This window comes from Gopherus flavomarginatus, chromosome 4, assembly GCF_025201925.1.
Source record: "Gopherus flavomarginatus isolate rGopFla2 chromosome 4, rGopFla2.mat.asm, whole genome shotgun sequence".
NCBI lineage: Eukaryota > Metazoa > Chordata > Testudines > Testudinidae > Gopherus > Gopherus flavomarginatus.
The window spans coordinates 143,234,581-143,260,162 of record NC_066620.1 but is presented as its reverse complement, the minus strand read 5'-3'; the positions used below and the strand labels follow the sequence as shown (position 1 = coordinate 143,260,162).

The 25,582-nt window shown below is 39.6% G+C and overlaps 2 protein-coding genes across 2 annotated transcripts in view; one reads left to right on the top strand and one right to left on the bottom strand.

Annotated features, from left to right (window-relative positions):
• The window catches only part of KLHL32 (kelch like family member 32), a 223,092-nt gene extending 221,401 nt beyond the window's left edge, over positions 1 to 1,691 (top strand). The window contains exon 10 of the mRNA XM_050949281.1: positions 1,461 to 1,691. Coding sequence (XP_050805238.1) covers positions 1,461 to 1,685 — 225 coding nt within the window. The 3' untranslated portion in view covers positions 1,686 to 1,691. The remainder of the gene's footprint in view (positions 1 to 1,460) is intronic.
• Positions 1,692 to 4,993: 3,302 nt separating this feature from the next.
• The window catches only part of MMS22L (MMS22 like, DNA repair protein), a 158,136-nt gene continuing 137,547 nt past the window's right edge, over positions 4,994 to 25,582 (bottom strand). Inside the window, exons 21-25 of the mRNA XM_050949231.1 lie at positions 16,841 to 17,052; positions 12,150 to 12,316; positions 10,957 to 11,053; positions 9,794 to 9,961; positions 4,994 to 5,573 (exon numbers count right to left, since the gene is read on the bottom strand). Of these exons, the coding sequence (XP_050805188.1) occupies positions 5,492 to 5,573; positions 9,794 to 9,961; positions 10,957 to 11,053; positions 12,150 to 12,316; positions 16,841 to 17,052 (726 nt within the window). The 3' untranslated portion in view covers positions 4,994 to 5,491. The remainder of the gene's footprint in view (positions 5,574 to 9,793; positions 9,962 to 10,956; positions 11,054 to 12,149; positions 12,317 to 16,840; positions 17,053 to 25,582) is intronic.

The window sequence follows — 25,582 nt, the reverse complement described above, 5'->3', positions numbered from 1 at the left end:
GAAAAAGGCGGCATCTGTTTACTGAAAATTAGAATGTAGAATAAATTAAGAGGGCAAGGTTAAAATACTTCCTCTGCAGTCAAGAGTTTGCAGGGAAGGAGGACTTGGCAGGCAGTTTAAGAATGTAGATTATGTAAGGGGATAATATTTTGTTTCTGGGAAAATTACTTAGATTTTTTTCAAAATAATTTTTGAAAGAAAAGGAATGTCAGTATTCAATAGTATTTTCAGTAAAGATTATCTTGTTGTAATGCAAAGATGCTGGCTTTTCTATAATGCCAGAACTCAAAAAAAATAATATATAAAGAAATCAGGATACCTTCTGCAGGAGCACTGCTTGTTTAAGGCATTATTTAGCAACATCACACTGCCTATACGAAATAGAAGTTGCATCATCTCAGTTTTTCTTCATGTCCACCTCTCTCCCATAATTCCTTAGTGAATTTAAGTTGCTTGTATTTTTTTAATGTACTGCATATTTGCCCTTCCAATTTAACCATTTTCTGATAAAATAAATATGTACCTTTAAGACCTAAGTGTATAAATAATATCAACTGTGAAATATAAGCCTGTATGGATGTCTAATGTACAGAACTAGCTGTGCCAGGTTTTGATGTTGCTTGCAAAACTCATCACATGGGCTAAGATGATAATTTTATATTAACCTTTTTACCTAAACAGATATGAAGGAAATCAATTTAAAACTGATAAATATGGGGTATTCAGTTGGTACTAGGATAACTTACTTATACAGTAAAAAGCAGCAAAGAATCCTGTGGCACCTTATAGACTAACAGAGGTTTTGGAGCATGAGCTTTCGTAGGTGAATACATCTGACATGCATCTGACGAAGTAGGTATTCACCTACGAAAGCTCATGCTCCAAAACCTCTGTTAGTCTATAAGGTGCCACAGGATTCTTTGCTGCTTTTACAGATCCAGACTAACACGGCTACCCCTCTGACACTTTACTTTATACAGTGATGTCCTGCTCCGATGTAAGAGGCAAGCTCTTCCAGGAACTACACTGTAGGACTTAACAAGTTGGTCTAGAAAACTTAGTGAATTTTGGCCCCAATCCTGTAACCCCTTTGATGTGGGCAAATTCCTGTACCTGTAACAAGACCATATAGATCAAGATACAGAATTAGGGTCTTTTAGTTAACAGCTGCTTTTCATTTGTGTAGTGGCAGACCACCACCTTCAAAAGGTTTTGTTTTATAAGTAGCTCAAAGAAGTTTTTTGAGACAAAACTCACTTCTGTGTATTCTAAAACAATCTAACTCCGCTATGACATGCCGACACCACACTGGGTTTTTATCTTCAGTGTATTTTTGTAACCATTTCTAACAGAATGGCTGATTACATCACATTTTAAATACAATAGCTGCTAAAAATAATTAAGATAAATTATGATTAAATGTAGTTCCTAAAAAACTTCCCAACATATCTAATTTTCAGAAGCTACAGAAGAGGGAAAAAGATGACTGCAGTAATGCCTATTATCCATTTCTTGAGGGAAATATGGCAATTCCATTTAAATGGAGAGTTATGAAAGTTTTCATAAATGACAATGTAAGTAGTGTATGTTACTGGAAGCTCATGTTCTGTATAATTATACCAAATACTGTACAGATCTTTATTCTTTGCATGTGTGCACTGCCTTATTCCATCATAAAAGGGTAAAATTTGCTGTCTTATGAGTTATTTCATCTAGGAAATGCCCCCTCACTTCATTTTTTGTCAGTGAAAATGGAAGCGAGGCATAATTTAATATATCTTGTTCTTGCTTTCCACTAACAATACAAAAATGTGAAATTCTTACAAAATAGATGGACATTTCCATGGGAATAATGGAAGATAGTGTGAATTTTTAACAATGCTTTTTCCTTTTCTTATTCTTTTAGATACTCATTTTAGGGTTAAAAAAGAAAAAAAAGGAATCTGCAGTTTGGCATGGCATATTGGACAGTTGTTCTATACCAAAGTGTGATGGATCAGAGATCAGAATCCTGAATTCAGTAATAGAGGAAATATATTAAAAAGGTATTTTATTTGTATCCAGTTCTCAGTGCTGTGTGTCCCAGTGAGGAAAGCCTGCCTCATATACACACACAGTAACAGTACTGAAGCAGATATCAGAGTAGAAGAAAGATGTATAAATGAGGCTTTTGTTACACTGACAGCAGAACTCCTAATTTTTTTTTATGAGGGTGGGGGAGGGAAATGACATTTAATGAGCCGCTGTAGAAGTTTTGAAAACTTTACCAGAAATTTAATATTTGATCAAAATACCATTGAATATTGCAATGATGTGATTACAATCATTGCTGGTGAATAATGTCATAAATGTCTTAGAAAGTCACCGGCTCACATATTCATCAAATGAGCTGGACAAAGCATACACCCGTAAGTCTTGTTGAAGTCCATTAGCAATCCTAGCTACAGTCTTACTCTCTGGGTTTTCTTCTTGATTATGGAAATAAGTCACAAAAGCTATAAAACGCCTAAGCGCAATATTGCTCTAACAATGTACTACAAAACATGGAGACCATTTCTGCTATTGTGTTTTTTGGAGCAGCACTGCTCTATTACTATACAAATGAGGCTCCCCCAGAGGAAACCTGCAAAGGGCCAAATCGCAAGAATGGAGCAAAGCTGGCATAAAAGGACTTAGTACTCCATTTCAAAATAGTGCAGGCTGAACAGAATCTACAGTCCCTTGCAGGCAGGATGCCTGAAGAGCTGGGTAAAACACCTGCTACTATAAACGGGGAGGAGATACAAATGTGGCCCATTGCTCTCCTTGCATGGGGTTTTGGCTCAGCTGATCCACAAATGTACAAATCAGTTGGGAAGATCCAGGCCCAACCAAAATCCCTCTTGCTCTGCAGCTAGCCACAGAGACTCTCTTGAGATCTTCTCCAGGGAACAGAAAAGGATCTCTACCTTGTCTGGGGTCTTCTCTGCAAATGGCCTCCCCACCCCCCGTACAACTGATCAGCAGGTTTTGTGCCTTCTGCAGGTGCACAGTGCTCCCATGCTGTGGCTGTAGTAGCTTATAATGAAGGGTTTATTTAAAAATATTTAAACTGAAAACTGATGTTTAAAAGGAAGAACTTTTGCTTTTAAAGTGTTCAAATGTGTTGTTAAAAGAAGTGTAAAAGGGTTAAATATACACCTCTACCTCGGTATAACACTGTCCTTGGGAGCCAAAAAATCTTACTGTGTTATAAGTAGAACTGTGTTATACTGAACTTGCTTTGATCCACTGGAGCGTGCAGCCCCACCCCCCGGAGCACTGTTTTACCACATTATATCCGAATTCATGTTATAGCGGGTGGCATTATATCGAGGTAGCGGTGTATTTTGTATACACTCATGCAATATTCAGTACCTTAAAGGGTCTTTACACCTATAACTTAAACAGACATACACAATAGACGGCTGGTTTTAGACTTACTTTAATTTTCCTTCAATGTATTTTAATTCAGCAGCCTTTTTGCTAGTGAAATATTTGGGTGGGGTGTTTTGAGGTATACTAGACAAGCCACCCTACCCCATAATACTCTGCAAAAGCCTTGCTCTCTTTATTATCAAGACTATCAGTCAATCTGTCCCTCTCCACACCAAATAATTAACTACTGTCAAGCAGGCAATCTGGTATAGTTTAAGTGAGATCATGCAAAATGCTTTATTTCTGTTTGCATTAACTTTGACAGAGAAGAACAATAATTTCCAAACTAGCGTCTCATGCACCAAGAGCTACGTCACATTTTTATAAAGCATCGTTGCTTTTTTAGAAACTTTACAGATAGTATCCACTCTACCTTTAAAAAAACCGCACTGAACACACCATTAAATAATTTGTTACAATACCTGCTCTACCTATTCTTTAAAAGTCAAAGGATTTATTTTCAGGAGGTAATACTACAGTCAGACATCTGTTCTGCTACCTACTGTGTGATAAAACTCAGATTTCGAAGGCATCTCTATTAATCTCATTTGGAGAGTTTTCTTAAAGGGAAAAAAAAAAGCTTTTTAGAAGCACAGGCCTCTTGAGATGAATAAGACTCCTTCCAGGTGCAGAAGCTTACAGCACAAGTTCAATAAGTCACTTTCATAATGAAAAGAACCTCCATGTTCTGCACTATTAAGTAGCCTAAAGAGGCTTTTAGTTACTACATTATCTGACGTAACAATAGCTGATTTAGGGAAAAGATTATCTGTTTCTACTTGATAGGAGCACTGTAACAAAACAGATGCTGCTCTGAACAAGCTGCTGTAGTTACACACAAAAATAGTCTCTTCTCCTCCCCCATTAACTCTGTAAAGTTAAGGCTGAATAACTTTAAAGGTAGATAACCACTTCAGTGGTGGTGTCAGAAGGTACACACACACCACTTCCCACGCCACAGGAATAACTCTTAGGAATTCGTGTTAATGAGTCCAGTGAAAGATGTGAATTCTACAGAATCTGAAATAAAGGTTCCTTAACTTTAATTCTATTCAGAGAAAAGTTGGGATGGTCTGGAGGAAGGATCAAGAGATTATCAAGGACACAGTGAGATGTTTGAGAAATTCATCTAGCCAGACTCACCCAGCGTTAAACACAGTCCGAACTAACTACAGATTTTGAAATCCGTTCTTCTAAGTGCATCAGCCTTCTCGCTCTCTCCCTTTATCCTTTGTCTAAGTTAAACTATCTAATGAAATTCACATCAAATTTTGTGGCTTTAACTAGATTTTTAATTTAGTTCATTTTAAATCCAGGATAAGAGGAAGAATAGGAAATTACCACTTCAGTCAGAATGGGAGATCTCAGGAACCTGAGACTTGCTTGCTTCCTCCCTCCCCCCAGGACAACAGAGATGAGGAATCTGAAAGACCCGAAAGGTTTCAATACAAGAGCAAGGTTAAAACACCTCTTCTCTATTCTGTGCAACACATACACAAGCCTTTCTATTAACGTAAGATAGCCTCACCCTGACCCAGCTTTCACCGAGCTCAGAATACTGACATGAGGTGCCTTTGTGTGCTCACTATGAAAGCCTGCTGCCTGACCCCCAGAGTTCTACACATCACACTTACTTCTGATCTACAAAACACTTTCCCATTAAAAATTTAGAAATTAAAATTTTGTTCAAAACACACAATGTCAGTGGGACCTGTGCTGAGGCACTTAGGCTCTATTGAAAATCCCACACACTGTCTTGTATCTTGTGAATTTTAGATGGATGTTTCTAAAATTTAATGAATTTGCAGTATCTTTCAGTCATCAACTGAAAGACAAAATATTTGAATACTCTTCATATTTCTGGCAATAGTCAAAACGCTACCAGTGCTATTGGAAAAACAGCTAAACTTTTAAAAAGCATTAAATAGATTCTATTTGTAAAGATAAACAACTTTGATAGTGCATTACAATAACAGTACAGGCAGTAACAGTGTGCAAACATTTTAGGGGGAGAGAATTAATCACCAATACATTGTTAACTTGTCTCATTTTCCAGTTTTAGTATCTCATTTTGACCAGTTGCTGTAAGGCGAGATAACAGTCTTTTGTAGGCTTCTCTGTTAAAAACAAAAGCATATAATATATATGTTAAACAATTTCATAGGACTGAAGAGTAAAAAAATACATAGCTTTCATGCAAGCTTTTCATGTAAAGTGAGGTAAAACCAGAACTTTTTCCTGCCTCACTCTGCAATTGCTTTGTTTACCATGAATTTTTAGCGAAGTTTGGCTGAGGAGCAAACAAGGATCAAAGGGCACCTAAGAACATAAGAACCACCATACTGGGCCAGACCAATGGTCCATCCAGCCCAGTATCCTGTCTTCCGACAGCGGCCAATGCCAGGTGCCTCAGAGGGAATGAACAGAACAGGTAATCATCAAGTGATCCATCCCCTGTCGCCCATTCCCAGCTTCTGGCAAAAAGAGGCTACGGACACCATCCCTGTCGATCCTGGCTAATAGCCATGAATGGACCTATCCTCCATGAATTTATCCAGTTCTTTTTTGAACCCTGTTATAGTCATGGCCTTCACAACATCCTCTGGCAAAGAGTTCCACAGGTTAACTGTGCGTTGTGTGAAGAAATACTCCTTTAGTTAGTTTGGCACATAGTAAATGGAATATCTTCAAGCTCTAAGTAAACTTTCCTCCTAAGCTAGACACGTCTTTATTTTAAATTGTGTATTTACTTGTCTAGCTGAGGCTCAAAACCAGAATCATGTACAGAGCTCACTATGTTACCACATATTTAATTTTTGTTTACGATATTTTCTATGTAGCTCATGGAGTGGTGGTAGTTCCAAAACAGCACACTATGACAGGCCGCTACAATGAGCTTAGAAAGAAGGTTAAAAATATCACCATGTCATTAGTTTATTATCCCCTAAGACATTTATGTAAAGAACAGATATGAAATATTTCTGTATTTTTCTTCACAAAATATCCTTCTCAAGCATTTCAATTCTACAAATAGGTTGCATGTATCTGCTGTGATTTTCATGTTAAACATTTGATAGTGTCATTACCAGTGGAATTTCTTGGCATTGGTTCTGATTTACATGGGATCTGAACAAATATAGTAAGCATACATAGAATAATGCAAAATTATATACACAGATATTTATGCTTAGAGCAGGGGTTGGCAACCTCTGGCACACGGCTCGCCAGGGTAAGCACCCTGGCGGGCCAGGCCAGTTTGTTTCCCTGCCTCATCCACAGGTTCAGCCGATCACAGCTCCCACTGGCGTGGTTCACTGCTTCAGGCCAGTGGGAGCCACGATAAGCCGAACCTGCCGACATGGCAGGTAAACAAACTGGCCTGGCCCACCAGGGTGCTTACCCTGGCGAGCTGCGTGCCAGAGGTTGCCAACCCCTGGCTTAGAGGATCTAGATCTGAGAAAGAAAGCTTTTTACTAGGATGACTGTATTTTCATGGATAAGGCTATGATTATGTTATGGAAGTCACGGAATCCGTGACTTCCAGTGACCTCCGTGACATTGGGGGCCCTCTCAGCTGACCAGCCACCCTGTAGTGTAAAAAACTGCTATCTGACTGAATGTGCTACTTAGAGTGCACTGAGCATGCTCACAAACATCTGCTGAAGCCAGCAGCAGGGGACTCCTGCAGCAGCCCAGCTTCCGTAGACTGCCGCTGGCACTGGTAGGGACCCCTGACCTCCCCGTGAGCAGCCGGTGTCTACCTCCCTCCCCCCCCACCCCGGGCAGAGGCATACTAGAGTTGCTCAGCGGCCTCTGGAAGGGGCCCCCACACAGCTCCCCAGCCACCATCGCTGGCAGGGAGACCCTGCAGCTCACAGCTGCTGCAGGCGGGGGAAGGGGAAGGTTGCTGGACCCTCTTCCCTTCCCATTTTGTCAGGTACAGGTCACAGCTTCCATGATTTTTTGTTTCTTACCTGTGACATGTCCCTGACTTTTACTAAAAATATCCATGACAAAATCATAAACTTATTCATGAACCACCTTGGGTGGACAGGGAAGCACTTTATTAATAAACTTGTATTTATAAAGTTTTTAACGCATTTATAGAGAAAACATTGTGGAGAACATAACACCAGATCTTAGAGTATGTATTATGAGGTTATTACTAAAGAAAACTTGACAGTTTGGTAATCCCCTAGTATAGTCTTGAGGAAGTTCAAACAAACTGTCTTTTTACACTCTGTTAGCAAATGGATGAGCTTTGCTTTATTGACAATATAAAAAATGTTATATAAAAGTGTCTACAGACTACATGATCAAAAGGAAGAACTCAGGAAATCTGAAAATCCTTCTATGAATAGTGGAATAGCAGCAGTCCAACACAGCATGTACTTATTTAAAATAGAAGCTACTATTTTTTTGTGGAGGGCAAGAGGGGCTTTAAAAGGAGAGAGACTCAATAAAAAGCATGGCATATTTTATTTTATATTTAACTCCTTTCATTTGTACTCTCTGCTGAAAATAAAACATGTAGCATGGACAATGACTGAAAAAAATGCTTAGACAATATACATATTTTATGAGTTGGAGTTGGAGTTTGTATGACTGTATAAAATACAAAATGAATATAATATTTATAGCCCCAATCCTGCAAAGAGTAACACGCTTGCTTAACTTTACACATTGTGGGTAAAACTCATACCTCACTGAAATCAATGGCAAAACTTGCAAAGGCTTCAGTGGAGCCAGGATTTCACCCTTTCGGTAGCCCTGGCCCCACTCAGCAAGGAACTTAATTAACAACATAACTTTAAGCACGGCTAGAGACTAAGACTACATCTACACTACAGCACTTGCAGCTGTGTCACTGTAACGCTTGTGGTGGAGATGCTCTCCTATCAGCTAAACTCCTGCCTCCATGAGAGGTGGTAGCTACGTTGGCGGGAGAAGCTCTCCCAGGATTCTCCCCCAGACATAGTATTGTCCATACCTGCGCTTAGGTCAGTATAACTTACAGCACTCAGGGGTGTGGATTATTCACACCCCTTAGTGACGTAAGGTACAATCATATGCCTAAGTACCCAGCTGAATAGGAAACACCAATAGTAAATTACATATTTGATCCTTAACTAGATAAAAACCAATAAATGTGAGAATAATTGGGACCTATGAGAGTTAATATTTTACATGGTTAAACGCTGTACTCATGTTGGAACAAACGTTACACATTTCAATGTGCATATTACTCAATTAAAAAAACTACTGACATTAAGTATATTCAGTATTTTTCCTCCCTTTAAATTTTAACCTCCAGCCCTCTCCTTTCTGTATGAAGGGAATGAAAAGGAACACATTACCTTATTACAGAAAAGTACTGCTCCCCCATTATGTTGTTCTTACTTCGGTAGAAAAAAAAATATCTGAACACCAATCTCTTACTAGTGCTTAGGACCACAGCATGCATTCTATTTTCTTGACTAATAAAAGTGAGACAAATTATACTTTTATGCATGAGAAGATGGAATCGTTCCTCCTCATTTAGAATCCTCTAAGTGAGCATCTTCCTTAATATATGTATCCTGCATGACTGTATCCACTTTACAAGACTGATTTCTTGACCCTTTCTCTCATGCTCCACTGGGAAATCATACATTACAATGAACCAGAACTTCACCAGTAAAGTATATTTTGGTATCATCTTTTTGTTTTAATTTTAGTATTTTCAGTTTATATTATATAAAATTAAAATGACTCAGAGAGGATTTTTTGAAAGCTCTGAAATCACCAGCTTTTATTCATTTTTATTTTATACTGTGTACAGAAACTCTTAAAATTAATCCATGGATATGTCTTATGCCAAGGCTGAATCAGATATTTACACTAAAACTGCAGTATAAATCCTTAAAAATAGGGATTTATAGCACAACTAAGGAACTAAATCGACTGTAAGCTCTTTGGAGCAGGAACTGACTTTCTATGTTGTGTTTGTATTGCATGTAGTATAAAGAGGTCCTGGTCCATGAGTGGGCTCCTAAGTGCTAATGTAATATCAATAACCATTATTTATTTACATGGAAGCCAGCAGGCTCTGCATTAAATTACTGTGTGTGTTTTTGTAAGCTTGGTGTCAAAACATCCCAGAAAGCATTTCACAATTCTAAGTTATCTGTATGTGCTAAAGTTCTTATTTAAAAAAAAAAAAAAAAAGTAAATTTCTGGCTGAACGTACTTACACATCAGTTACATGAAATCTGTGCTGCAGTCTAAAGTTGCCATCCATCAAGAGAATACACCTCTGTTGTTCACTAACAAAAAGCAATAATAATACAAAATGTACCTTTGTGCAGTGTTTCTGCCAAGCCCTTGTTTGTGCTCTGAATCCTTCAGGGACTGTGTGATTGTTGGAATCAGACTGATAACTAGGGGCTGATCCAAGACTGCCACTACTTCCAGGATGCTGTAAACCTGATGATCATATACTGTGGTATAGTCCTGGATAAATTGCCTGAAGGAGAAACAGGGGCACTTCATGCAAGGTCAAAACTAGATATAGAGAATGTGCAAAGGAACAACCACCAAAAGAGTCTGATCAGCAGAACCATCTTGAATGCATGGAAGTTTTCATTTTATACAAAATACTTTAGGGGCTGCATTTTTAAAGGCTAATGCTACAGGATCACCCTGTACATGCACATATTTTTACCAGTGAAACTTAAAAGCCCAGAGATCCCGCAAGCTGCTCCCTGTGGTCTGACCCCTTCATCCAGGGCACTCTGCCCTGAAGCAGGCGTCTTCTTGCGTGGAGGAGCTTGCAGGATCAGGGCTTAAATAAAATGGTGAGGTGAGGGGGCATGCAAAATCAGACATAAATGCCCCCTGAAAAAGTTGCATTTTGTAGCATGTGGGCAGAGCCCTACTGATTTCAACGGGACTGTCCACACAGCTGTCGGCCTGCACACCATAAAATACAGGATCAGGGTCTATGTTTGCAACATTTCTTTGGGCACTGGGCTCATGCAGTTTGTTCACTGTATGTACATGGGAGTGGGAATCATGGGCAATACAATCAAGTTTTGTAAAAAGCTCAATTTTCACAGTGAAAAATCTGAATGTCACAAATTAGAAATTTCAGTAATAAAAAATGTAAAAGCAAAAAAGGTCAGATGTGCCTTTTAATTTAGGTATATGCCCTTTGGCAATTTGGCCCCTGACATCATGCTTCACCATTTGCCCAAGGAGTTTCTCCCATTATGGTTGCAATACATCCCTCTGTTGTTTGCCTTTCAAAACAGTATGGAATCCACAGGAAAATTTGTTTTTTTTTTTCTTTCACTTTTTAGCCAACCAGTATTTTAAACCACTGCCAAGAACGCAATAATTTAAGTACCATAAACAAGTAACAGGGCCTTAGATTAGGGATAATTAGTTATTTAAAAAAATACGTTTGCAGTCAAATGCTTTGCAATAGCTGCACTGCCAGTTGGCGCATTTTCTGGTTACCTAAACACAGAAGTCAGTAGGGTGGCAGGTTCTCTTCCCAGCCCTGCTTGGCAGCCTTCTACCATATACTGCAGAATCTCACTAGAGAGTTTTTTAACTGTTAAAAAAAAAAAAATCACATGATTCTCAGGTTAAGTTGGCTATAAAGAACAGAAAGAATCACAGGCTTATTCAATAGAAAAGGGGTTTTTCTTTCTGAGGCCCCTCCAACATGCTGTAAAAACTCCATGTCCCACAACAACTGTTTTTCTCCATATAAAAGCATTAAGGGGTCGGAAGCACGGAAATTGCCTGGGGGCTCATGCCACAAGGGGCACCACGAAACTAAGTTGCTCAGGCTTCAGCCCCAGGTGCTGGAACCCAGGGCCTCAGGCTTCAGTCCTGCATGGTAGGTCTTCAGCTTTCTGCCTTGAACCCTAGTGAGTCTAACACCAGCCATGTTTGGCAGATCCCCTGAAACCAGCTTGTGGCCCCCCCAGGATCCGTGGTTGAGAACCACTGTAATAGAACTCTTACCTCCCCACTGTTATGACTGAAATACACAGATTTTAAACACTGTCTTTTTAAAAAGGGGGAAATGTATATTTTAAGCATTGTCCCCTAAAGAGGTACTCTCTCCATGGAAATGGAGGTATAGATTTCAGTTTGGGTTTTGTTTGTAGTCTTTAGATCATTCCCACTCTGAATGAGAAGGAAGCAGTCAGGCCAGTCTACCCTGCTCAGAACTAAGACCAGGAACTATCAACTATCACCAACAGTACGATGGTCTTCTTTCTCTCACTCTCTCTCTTTCCCTCCCTTGCCCTCCCCCCCACCCCAAAAAAAGTACTCAATATATTAATAATTCCTTCCACCCCAATTTATTTAGGATAATACTCATTTGTAAAGCTGATTTTCTTCTTTTATAAATTTGGAGCTGTGTTCAACCCTGGATTATGTTGGGTTTCTGGTCTCGGCAGAAAGTCATCCTACAGAGGGTCATGGCAGTACAAAACTTAGCCAGCTCATGCTTCAAGTGGGGGTGGCGGGGGCTAACGCTGGCTAACGCAATTGCAAATTGAATGGTACTGGTTGGGAATGTGCCATTACCACTCTCTGCAGTGTAATAAACCTACCTACTTGGATGAAAAGTGCTCAGTAAGTATAAAATATTACATATGTACAAGCATATTTAAAGTTAACAAGCATCTCACCTTGTGTTTCATTAACTAACACCATGCATTTCAACACAGCAGGGAGAAGCAACTCAATGTCACATACTTCAGTGCTCTTTGTTCTTTGAAATACTTGAAGGATGAAAGCCAGAACTGAGGCCAGGCGAGGAGGAGGGGAGTTACCTTTGAACTGGAGGTAGTTTTCCCTGGAACAAAATAAAGCTCAATCTATAACTTATTTTTTCATTAAGCAATAGTACAACATATAAAATATTACATCCTTTAAATAGAGTATTGCTGTATATCACCAGGAGGGCCATTAGTAGATTTCTGTCATTATGTAAGATCAGCTACTGGCTTCTCTTTGTCTTAGTCTTAGAAATGATTCACAATTAGGGAGACCAGATGTCACAGTTTTAAAGGGACAGTCCTGATATTTGGGACTGTGTCTTATATAGGTGCTTATTACCCTCCACCTCATCCCAGTTTTTCACGCTTGCTATCTGGTCATCCTACTCACAATTCAGCAGAGCAGCACAAAGTAGGGGCTTGCAACTCACCTACGGTTGTGCTAACCCAGAAATGGCAGTTATCACAATTATGGTCAAATGCTCAAATATGTCTACAAAAGTTGAATCCACACAAAAAACGGACAACTTTTGATTGTGCAAAACCCAATGATACACATGCAAATGGCTACTTATAAGCAGTAATACCCAAGGACATATCCTTAAATGCATAAGCTCTTTTCAAACCCACACCATATTTGACCCTTTGCATTTATACGCTCTGGGCAAACTTCTCCTCAGATCCCCATTTGAGATATCCACTCCAATGGTCTGTTCTCCTTAAACATACAGAACTCTTATTTTGTACGTTGACTTTTTCCTTTGTTTCCAGGAAACATCTATCACATTTCCAAGGACAAAGTATCTGGAACAGCGTGACCTTGAAAATAGGCCTCCAAAATATTTTAAGAATTCTTAGTCACTTATTTTATTTCTTACATGCTTTCTGGTTGACTAAAACCCTAAGAACTTTAACTATTCACAGCCAATATGGTTTGAAGTTATATTAACACAGTTGCTACTACTTCGCCTTTGCAAACATTATATTGTAAAGGGACAGACAACCTCTACCTCTGCTCAGCCGGAATAAATACAGCAGGCTCAAATATAAAATTGGTCACAAAGACAAATGGTAACTGACACCCTAGGGCAGGAATGAATTTTGACATCAAGCACATTTTAAGTGTTCCAACTTGATGACTTTGGTTATCGTTTTTCACCAAGAAGATGCAAGAATCTGAACCATAGTTAGTCTGAAATTAGGAATGAGTTTATTGAAATATAAAGACAACCCTTTGATTTTATGAGCTCAAGAGAAAATATATGTAGTACAATAACATAACATTGCATTTACTCATCAGGTAATACAATAACTTATGGAGCATGCAAAATAACTTTCCAGATATCTAACACTAGCTTAAAAAAAATATTACCCATGGAGAATAAGGCCTGGTTTACATTGGTATAGCCATGTCTCTCAGGGATATGAAAAATCCACATCTGAGAAACGTAGCTATATCAACATAACCGCCAGTCTAGACAGCACTAGAATTCTTCCCTTAACCTAGCTACCACTTCTTGGGGAGGTGGAGTACCTGCACTGAGAGGCGAACCCCTGTCAGTGGAGGCAGTGTCTACACTGCACCGCTGGAGCATGTTAAGTGTAGACATGCCCCAAGTGTAGACATGCAGTTAAGTGCAACATTACAAAAACTTCCAGTGAAACTGAGTACAAGGCATTACAGTACACACTCCTCTGGATCTGTCAGCCTGTGCAACGTTAATTTACCCCTCCCCCGGTGTATGCATTATGATACAGTGTTTAATTACATAATCACATACTACTATTCTTCCAGCCCCTGTTCCCATCCCCGTTGGCTCACAGTCAATCTTACTCCCCAGGCTTCTCAACTTGTCTCAAGCCTCGTCTACACTAGGAAATTAGGTCAGTATAACTATGTTGCTCCACACACCTGAACAATGCAGTTAAACTGGCCTAACTATCCAGTGTAGACAGCACTAGGTTGACAGAAGAATTCTCCCAGCAACCTACCTACCTACCCTCCTTCTGGGAAGGTGGATTACCTACGCTGATGGGAGAACTCCTTCATCTTCACTGAAGCGCTACAGCCAACCAGCTGTAGCAATGCTGCTGAAATGGTTTACATGTAGCAAGCCCTTAGTCGACCTTGCTCCAACTCTTCCCTTTCTCGTCTCAGCTAGAGCTGGTCAGGAATTTTTCAATGAAATGGGTTAAATCACAAAATGCTGATTCCTTAAAACCAAAACTTTTAGCGGGAACCTATCAGTTTTGACAAAACTTTTGTTGGGAATGTTGTTTCTTAGGTGCAGGATGGAATTTCTGGTCAAAACCAGAGAAAGAGTGTTCTACCACAGAATAACTAACAGTCCAGTGGTTAGAGAACTCAGGAGTGTAGGAGACCCAGGTTCAAGTAATTGCTCTGTCTGATTGAGAACATGGACTTACACTTGGTTCTCCCACATCACAGGTGAGTGCCCTAACCACCAGGCTATTGAGCATTCTGGGGTGGAAGGTGGGGGTCTCTCTCTGTTTTTTTCCGCCAATAAATAAATTTAAAAAATGGAAAGATCTCTGTTTTGGAACAGGAAAATTTTTGAAATCTCAAAAATGTTAATAGGCCTGGAAAATTGTTTCCCACCCACCCCTATTCCCAGTCTCCACTCTCCCTGGTTCCTTGCCCAACCAGTCCTAGACGCTCCCTGGGTCTGATCTCAACTCCTCAACCCACCAGCTCCCAGTCTCCATCTCTCCTACCTGCCTCCCAGTTTCTTTGTCCAGTAAACCCCCGTCTTCCCTACCTGACCCCATTGTTCCAGTTTCCCCTCTCCTATCATCCTTCTTTTTCTCTCTCTCGCAGCAAAGCTCCTTGTTCCAATCTATTCCCTATGCCTCCCGTCTGGCTCTTGTCCTCTCTGCTATAGAATAAACCAGCTTTTTCCTCCATGCTGTCTGAGCCAGTGGGAAAGTACTGAGAACACAAGAGAGACAGGATCTCTGTTCCAAGTTCCAGTGTCCATAAGTAGCCCAGACCAACAATCACAAGGAAAGTCATGCTCTGCCCCAGGATGGATGGAATCTTTGGGGAATTTAGCTGTGAAGCTCTAGCAAGTTTCTACTGAGCATGTGTGAACTCTGATTTTCCAATGGCTAATAATTTAGCCAAATTTGGGGGGATTTTTCCTGACAAAAAAGCCGCCCTAGTGCCAAAGTTCAAGCCCTGGCTCAAAGTATAGAGGCATTAGAGCATCTCAAAGAAAAGGTCACCAGAATTTTTTAAAATGGGCAAGCCAATGTATTTTTCCCTAGCCCTGTTCTCGCGTTTGTCTGAAATTTTCCAGATATATTTAACCTGAGGCAAAAAACCCAGCATGTAAAATTTCAGCCCAAAAGTTAAAAATTTGGCAAACTTATAAGCAACTGAAAACAGGGTCTTATAATGGGAAGTGTCAAACAACCTTAATAATAGGCAATGCTAGTAGACCTATCTATAATAATAAATAATAGATTATAACACCACACCTTCACTAAACACTTATAAAGTGCTTCTCATTGGTAGATCTGAAAGCACTTTACAGAGGTGGGTGGAAATATTATGCCAACATTACCTATTAAGTAACTGAGGCACTGAGTGGTGAAGTGATTTGCCCACAGTAAGAGTCAACAGCAGTGCTCTAAGTAGACCCTGATCTTCTGCCTCCCAGTCCAGTGCCCTATCAGTGAGCCAGACTGTCACATTAATTAGAGGTTACAATACAGTATCAAGTTTCTCAAGGATTTGATTGAGGGGAGTAGGCAGTACGTTTATTTGGTGTTTGGGGAAGAGTTCTTTAAGATAGTTTTGTGGTGTTTTAATTGTTAAATTCAAGCTGCTGTGCATATGCTCAGAGGCTAAGAAGGGTAAATTTTAAATGAATAAATAATGGCCCCAGTGTAAGACATTTGCCTTCTCTTCTGTTCTTTATCGTGTCTGCTCCCAGTTAACAAGGTCCAAGATCTCTGATGAACTATTCAACTGAGTCCTGAACCAAGGTTCATTTCAGAGTCTCTATTCTCCCTGCTGTTTTCCAGCCTGCACATTCAGTAATAGACCAAAAATAAAAATATTTGCACGGCTTTATCTTTTTCCCACTTCAACCTCATTTAAAATAAAACTGAAATAAACCAACATAATAATGTACAGTATTTGGCATGAGAGCTCTTTTCACACAGAAGTCACTAAAAATGTAAATCCTGTAGACATTCATACAGCTCTTGTTTATTCATCTAACAAAAACAAACAAAAAAAGACATGCCACTGAAAATTATACTCTTAGCTGGTCTGTATAATCTGTGTTCTCATTACACTTATCCTCATCTCCCCCACCATCAACCACCTTCTGATGTTTGCTACAGCTAACTATTGCATCTTGACATAATTTAGATTAAAAGCTCTCTGGAGCAGGGACTGTCTCTTATGTGTTGTACAACGCACGGCACATGGGGCCCAGATACAGACTGAAGACTGTGTGTGCACTTCAATATAAACAATAATAATAATACCATTGTCCCCCCATGGATTATTTGGGAGGAAGTTAAGTCTAGGTGTCTACAAACTGGCTTAGTCCTTCTTCAGGCCTTACTTTATGACATGCGCAGTGGTCTTCCGCAGATGTAAGGTCTGTGGGATGGTAATAGAATTGCATAATGCCAGCAGCATGGGATGCTGTCCAATTCCTGGAGAAGATGGTGAAGGAGGGAGAAAGCGCCCAAAATACTGCTGAATAACGCTTCCTAGCAGTTGGTTCAAATAGGCACCTTGAGTTTGGGACTGACAGCATATAAAGGACAAGCCCTGTGGAAAGTAAAAAATATTAACAAGCATAAATATAAATAAGTGTCCAACATTCCCCTTCTAACTGCAACAATTTCTGATACCTAAAGCTGTGTGTGAGCTATTGCATGCAGAATGGTAATTGTGGCTCACACGTTCACTGCATAACTGCATCTAATGAAGTGGGTTTTAGCCCATGAAAGCTTATGCCCAAGTAAATTTGTTAGTCTCTAAGATGCCACAAGGACTCCTCGTTGTTTTTGCTGATGCAGACAAACACGGCTACCAGTCTGAAACCTGCATAACTAGGGAATCTCATTGCTTGGTAAAGCACGTTGTGATACTGGAGTATGAAAGGCACCAAGTGAAGTTAAATATTGTTCCTATTAATGACATAACAGAAAAAGTAACTCTTAGAATAAAGATCTGATAGGAGAGTTTTGGGGTATGACATGAAACAAGTTTGTTTGAGTTAGACACCAGCTATACTGGATTTTTGGGTAGGGTGGTTGTTGTACCAGTTTAAGGCAATGCTTCCTTCAGTGCAACTTATCGTGAGTACATCACACCTTTCTGCTTTGCACTGGTGCAGGCTATCTATTCGTATACCTACAATGTTTAATTACACTGATGCAGGTACCCCTAATCTGGACAAGTCCTTACAAGTGAAAACAAACAGCGGAGAGAAGGGAACATCAATGGAAAACCAATTCTGAGAGAGGCCTCCGATCACTACTGTAATAGTGAATTTATATTTGCTGCAGGATGGCCAAAGTTCTGTTTTCCTACAATTTTGAGTTTCCTTGTGAGACAGTCCTTCAGGATAGGATTATAGCAAGGACTGTGCTGTCACTTCTTCCTATAGTGCTTCTACAGCAAGCAAGTGTAAATGACACCATCCTAGCTGGTGATGCACTTTACACAGGGAAGGACCTGGTCATTTTCTCCTAATGGGGGCACTAAGGTTGATGAAATAGGGCTGCAAAGGTGTTTTTCCTTACCTGTTGTTCTACCCAAATGATCATGCTGATTCTATAACAGTTCTATAAAAGTGTACCCGTATCTTATACCAACTCAAGAAGATGCAGACTGAAACTGACCAGGATCACATCAATTTCACTTTGCCCTGGCAATAAGCCAGCTGTAAATTTGACTGCTAAAATTATATCAGTGGCAGAGGCATATGTGAGAATGAAGAAAATATTGTATACAATCCAAGTTTATATAGGGGTAGAGCCAAATTCACAGCAGCAGTGTTCTGGTCCATAGTCTAGATAAGTTTTAATATTTTTCAGCTTCCAAAATCTGCTCTATGTTATTTTTGGCACAGCATATTCTTTAAATATGATTTTATATTTAAAATTTTGCAGACAGTTGGTCACAAATAGTGAAAACTGAAAAATGTTGAAATTTCAAAGTTGTTTTTATTTCAATGTCACTCATTTTTTTTCAATTGAGTTTAAACAAAACTTATTGAAATATTATTGACCAAAATCCAAAACAAAAAAAATGGTAAATGATGTCTTGATTATTATTTTTTAATACAAAAATGAGACAATTCAATGTCAACAACTTTTGGTGAAAATGTTTAATTTTTGAACACGACCATTTTTCTCAATGAAAAATTAGACCAGCTCTAATTTTGGATGTAAAATATACACACCCCCCCACACAAAAATTAAAAGCAGAAAAAAGAAATTAAAAGTCATTTCAGTGGCAGGTATCAGAACAAAGTTAGCTCCCTAAAGAAGCTCACGACGGTGGTGTCAAGAGACTATGCAATAATTCATTATTGCTTCTTTTCTTGCTGCCTCTTTCCTCGTGGTGGTTTATTTTACAGAGTAAGGTGAAAAATCATTAGACATATGTAAGAAAAATTGTAGCAGTGTAAAGCCTGCTACAGATTGCTTTTTTACATTGGTCATGTTGTAACCAAAACCCATTAAAAAACACAGTGAATAAACTAGGCAGCAAATGTCTGCCCAATGAGTGAGCTGAATAATGTTTTTAGTGAAATTAATATATACATGTAGCTGTGAAAAAAAAAATCCCGTACCTGTGCAATAGGTTTCTGTGAGAGTAGGTCCATCCCAATGGGTCCTCCTCCCTTCACTGGTGACTGACAGGAAGAAGGATGAGTCAGAGGGGGAAAGAAGATAGCCCTATCCAGTCACAAAGTGTCATAATGGAGAGTGCACTCAGAAACCAGAAACTTCCTTGGAATTCACACTAATAGGTTGATCAAACAAACCGGGAGGCTTCTTGACGTTTTCTGGAATTGAGAGTTATTTTTCTGGAGAACAGATGTTTTGATTTCATTCTCAGGGAAGAGAGAAATCCAGAAACTCAAAAACCAAGGAGCTTAAGGACCTGTCTGACAGATAGCTTTTGCCTGAGGATAGCCCAAATACCACTGAAAGAATGTTTTAAGTGCATCTTATGTGAAATACATGCAGGTTGTTACTGAAGCTTATTTATTATGGTCTTGTATCTTCTCATGAGATGCTGCACTAGATGTACATGGAAGATTGCTTCTTGTGGCACAGCTGTTAATAAGACTTAAGAGATTCCATATTGAAATTCTTTATTCCAAAAACTAGCGCAGTTATCTGCAATCTAAGATTACTCTCAAGTCTCCGGAATGCTTCAACACTAGAAACAGGAGAGAAAAGACATTCATCTAGCTGAGTGGAGGGACAGGAAGAACACCACATAACTTGGGAGTATAGGATACACTTGTTTACAGCTTCTCCTTTCCACAGGCGGAAGAAATAATAATATTAACAACATTAACTATTATTATTAAAGGATTAGATGAGGGAACGCTCCTTGAGCTTAAGAGAAACAAGGCAAATTCTCAGAGCAGCCAGGTGAAAAGACAAGAATAATCCACTTGGCTGATAGTATGTTTTCTTATTCTTAGGAAATGAGTAATTCTGCTTCTAAACATATTTAACCATCCTAACGAAGACAATACCAAAAAGTGTGCGTTTACTGACTGACAGGGATGGAAGCGATTGTTCTGAAGTTCAGTGACATGTTCACTGGCTAAAAATTTAACAAAAAATGTTGACAAAGTTGAAGTAGCTTCACTGATTCTAGGTCATCAGTAGCCAAAAAATATGATTTAAGTTATTTTTCATTTTTCTTTAATTATTTTATGAAAAGATAGAGCTATCTATCTTGACACCCAAACAAAAAGAACTCTGGTGACAAAAGATTTATTTAGAATTGTGCTGAAGCCTCTCATTCCTGAATCAAATACCTTCCTAAAGATGCTTCCATTTTCCTGTTTGATGGATCAGATAAAGCTACCTCTTCAAAGACATATGATTTTGTAGTTCACCCAGTAATATGGGAGTCTATTTTTAGAAAGGCACTCAGACCAGTCTTCTCCTTAGGGGAGAGTATTATATGCTTTTTGGCAGAGGAAATTTATCACCTCCTGAGTGGGTCTTCCCTCTCACGGACCTTTACTTTAGATTGGAAATAGTGCGAAAACACCTTTCTTTTTGTGAGCATCAGGAAAAAACACTTCTCTGTGGTAGCAGAATCCTCAGTCAAGTCTAGGGCGCTGATCTCATTAGGTGGCTCATGTCTCCTTCTTTAAAGCGCCTCACTGAAGAGTCATCAGACCCCGAAGAGGATGCTGAATTAATTTCTCCTGCCTCCTCAAACCTTCTGAGAGAGAAGCTTTGATTTTTTTTCCCACACAAAGGCATGTCAGAATTGTTGTGCAATATAGGGCTCTTTGTTTGGTGACAAAGAGTACTTCTTGCTCTTATAGTGTTTAGAGAAGACAGGATCTCCATGGAGGCCAAGATAGAGAGTTGATGCAGTAGCATCAGAGACTTTGACTTCACTGAGGTATTTGGCAGCTCCATATCCTAAGTGGCGAAGTGAATTGAGCAAAAGCTCTGTCAGGTCACTTGGAGAAACATTCATGCCACCAGTGGCCTACGAAGCATATACAAGAATGGGTACTATCTTCTTTTGGTAGATCCTGTCAGAAGTTAGCTGGGAACCTGCCCACTTGTGTGAAGGAGAGGACGAACCTACATTGCTAGACTGCAGCTGATTGGGTTTGGGACTGGGGGTTTGACCTCATCCATTTCAGACACACAGACCTTCTTTATACAGCAGATAGGCATTACAAAGAATGTTGATAAAGGCTGCCTTATTTTTCTCCACTTTTATCATGTTTTTCAGGCATCTTCTGAAGAAAGAAAAAAAAAGGTCTCCTGAGGAGATGTGCATGCCAGCATCATCTCCTCGCTTAAGCAGAGTGGCAATAGATTTCTGTGTGCACTAACAGCAGGGACACTTTGTGCCAGGAAATGCTTCTTTCTTCTGATTGATTCATCCATCTATCTGTCAATCACCTATGAAGAGAGAAAGACCTTTTAGTATGGACTGCTGGTACTATTCACTGCAGAAACACCGAACTGTCTAATGATGACATATAATGTCAGTCCTGCTGATGGAATAAATCTATTCACCAATTAATGTTGTATAGTGCCTATTAAACACATGCTATAATTCACAAAATGCGGTACTGAACTTCTTCAGATCTCTGACAGTACAGTACAGTACAGATGAAGGCTTTGAAGGCTTTCCCTTGAGAGATGCTGAGCATGTTCAGTTCCATTAAAGACAACAGAAGCTGCGCATGCACAGTGCCTTTCAGGATGAAGCTCTTATAACACTTCTGTATTTAAATAGAAATAATACTGATAATTTGAACAGAGGACACTATGGGCCCCATATATATATATATATATATATATATATATATTCATTCCACATACACACATCATATTCTGTAAGACATTTACACCACTAAATTTGGAAATAATAGTTTTAGTGCACAAACATTGTTACCTTCATCACTGTTGGCAAATTATACCAACGCTCCTCCAAATCATTTTCTAAATCCATTTTATCAGCAATCAGAACGATTTTCGGATTCCCAGTAATAAACGTCAGCAATTCACTAGTACATAAAACCATCTACAACGTTTCCAAAGGAATAAAATGCCTAATGTTGGATGTTATATGCCTTGCCTCCTCATCTCACAATTAAAAACAGTGCCATAAAAACTTTAAAATGGCCATCCATTCATTTGTTTGGTGCCTTACTTTCTAATGTCTGACATTTAACCACTCTGCACACAACTTTGACAACAAATCCTATCAAATTATTAACTACAGCATTTCCTAGATCATCAGCTGTCACAAGAATAGTCTGTACAATGGTAGAAGAAACAACCTTCCTTCAGCACCTCTTAAGAAAAGAAAAATTACCAGTTTGAAACTGTGGAGTGATGCCAGGGCCTCAGCAAGCCTGAGAAGGCTGGATTAATTAGGGAACACTAAAAAATCTCTAGTAAGTATCCTGAATGTAGTGGAGAATGGATCCTGGGTATCAGGAACCCCTCAAGATGTGTACATGTTACTTAGGGCTTTCTGAACCCAAATCTATTGGTAACTATCTTTTCTTCAGCTCCTCTTCTGACGAACGGTTGGTACAAACGCAAGTGCTTTTGCCCCCAATCCCTTTTTATTGAGTCCAAAGCACACATCTAAAATAGCAACAATTTAGAACAACCCAGATACAGTTACCAAAAGTCTGAGATGGTGTTGAGTGGTCAATGGTAGGTTTCTGATGGCCAGCCTTCCTCCTAGCTGCTGGGGAGTTGAGTGTCAGCGTCCCAGCTCGTAGAAAACCTCTCTGAACTTCTCCAACTCATGCACTCGGACACATGTTTTAATAGGTTGCGCAGAACAAAGTGCATAACTCAGTAACCCCTTGTAAACTAAAAATTTTCCTAACATCAGCAAGCAGCTCCTAGTATCATATCAACAAAAACTCATAATTGGGAACACCCCTACCCCAAGTCAGCTATCCACATTTTCACCCACTCTCATGGTTCCTCCAATTTCTACCCTTATCAGCAAAACTGCATCTGCAGCTATTTTATATGCTTATACAAAGCTCAAATTATTCCTGACTATATGGTGTTCTCGCTTCCAGTTAATGGTGGCTAAGTGGACAAAATGGGTGTGGGGGTGTCAAATCAATTTCTCTCATACATAAGTTCTTTAGCTCACATTTATTTAAGCAGCTAACTAAAATAAAATAAAATAAATGGAGTAAGTGTAATTGAGACAAACCAACAAAACACACTATGGCCAATCTTAATGCAGTTCTTAATTTATGCACGTGGCATTCAGGCATATGCAATGGGCACCCTAGATATACCTGATATTTATTTTTGTCTCTTTAAAACACACCTACAGTTTGGGGTAGAACATATCACAGTGATCATAATGAACTCCCACAATAATACTTACCTGAGATACTAATAAACCACACCTATTCATGCTGTAGCCCTCAAAGTACTCACAACACAGAAAATCAAAAGAAAAAAAGGAGGGGTGGAGAAAGAGAGGAGCTTTGCCATATCCCTAAAAGAGCTGGGCTTTGCCAGTTTAAGTTAGGGAAGTTCCAGAGTTGAGGGCCCCTTAGGAAGACAGCCAGGTCACTAGCCCCCTTCTCTTTAAATCAGGGCCCTGTTGCCTTGAGTAATTTGCCAGTTGCAACTCCAATTGTATCACATGGGGAGCGTAATGGTTTGGCAAATCTGTCTACATACAAACTTAGGAATTCCGGTGGATTTTATGAAATTCATTGTATTTGGAATCAGCCACTTGTTACCAGCACTAGTGGCACATCTCTCCCAGACCAGTAACAATGGAGAGTCATCAGCATGCATAGCCACAAAGAGTTAGAGCACCTTAGAAACAATGGGATGGTTCAAGCCTACGGAAACTGGTTTTCCTTAGATTGTCTGTAGAGGAATGGAAAATCCCCAGAAGGAGAACAAAAAAATCAGGCATTAGGACTGGCTGTTAAAAACTCAGATGCTGCGCATACAACCGGACGTGGTTTCTGGTTTAGAGGGAATCTTTTGACTGCCAGACCAGCTCAAACTTGCTTACAGGAGTCAACAAGGAGAATGCATGACCAGGGAGAGAAGACTGAGTCAGATGAGTCAAGTCCAGGGACTCCTGAAGGGACTGGCTACAAACCCAAAGACATCTTGGAGTAGTGAGCGGGCAAAGGAAGGAAGGGTTTTGAATGCAGGTTTTTTGCATGGATCTGTAAGTCTCTAGGCTTCCTCTATGAATACAGCATGTGTACTTTGCAAAGCCTCATTGTCATGTGCCCCGGAAAGGCTAAACTTTAAACTGGACTATCCACTATGGTAGAGATCTGGGATAAGGTGTGCTTAAGCTACTGTGGAGATTGGGGGGGGGGGGGGAGGGCAGCACTGGTCTTGCAACCTAGGGCAAGTGGATTGTGGGGTCCCACGTTCATAAATGGGTACTAGCAGAAAGTCAGCATTCAAGGAGTGAGGCTAGAGGACAGAGACAATGCCTGGAGTCTGACCAATTTCAGGGCAGGGTGCTCAAAAGCTCAAGGATCCAGTAGATAGGTCCACACTCAGCAGCACAGGGAGTGTCCTGCAGGGGGAGCTCAATAAGGACTGTGTCAGGGAGCGAAACCAGGGAGCACTGCTTAATTTGTAATGAAAGAGGTGCCGGGGCTCTGGCAATTTTTTTTACATTTGTAACTGATACAGTAAGCCCAGGGGTGCTGGGGTTCAGCGCTGGTACAAATTAAGCACTGCCAGGGAGCTAGGACCCAACCATCTAGGACTTTATAGAAAACCATTATCTGAAAACTACACCCAGAAGCCTATTGGTGTTCAGCACAGACTACAGAGCACCAGTATAATATACTCTATGGATGAAATATCACTTAGCAAGCAGGCAGCCACATTCTATAGTAATATCAGCTTAAAGATGGTCACAAGGTGTAGACAGCATCTCAAAATTCCCACAAACCAGCAAAGAACTAAGACATATACTGCTATGTCACTATATAGTCACATTAATTTTACTATGACATGCCATCAATCACAATATGACTTTTGGATAAAGGAAGAAAGCTGTGGGATGTCTACAATGTCACCACAACCTCTGAATTTAATTACTGCCTTGTATTACTTAGTTGCTTTTAAGGACAGTAGCAAGAAGTTTATGCTCAAAGTTAGGTTTTGAGGGACTGTAAAAAAGCATTTTACAAAAATATGCACATTTAATTATTTATTTTAAAAACAGGTCTTTTCTCTCCTTTACCCCATTTTAAACAACCTCCTGCACTTCCAATAAACCTTACAGCATTTTGAGAATAAATGAGAATGTGCAGAGGGTCAGAGGGAAACAGACTACAACCAATACTGGAACCAATGACTGGACCAAATCCACTGTCAAACTACTGAGATAACAACAGGGTATTCTAAGAAAGTACACAAATACAACAAACAGTAAAAAAATAAACATTTAAAATGATCTAACTCTTAGTAAACTAGAATGTTAAGGTATATTTAATAAGGTATATTTTCAAATACATGTTTGCTTTCTAATCTCAACCAGTGTCCCTTTATCCATTATGCTTATTTGATCTGCTGTGTCAAAAGTCCTC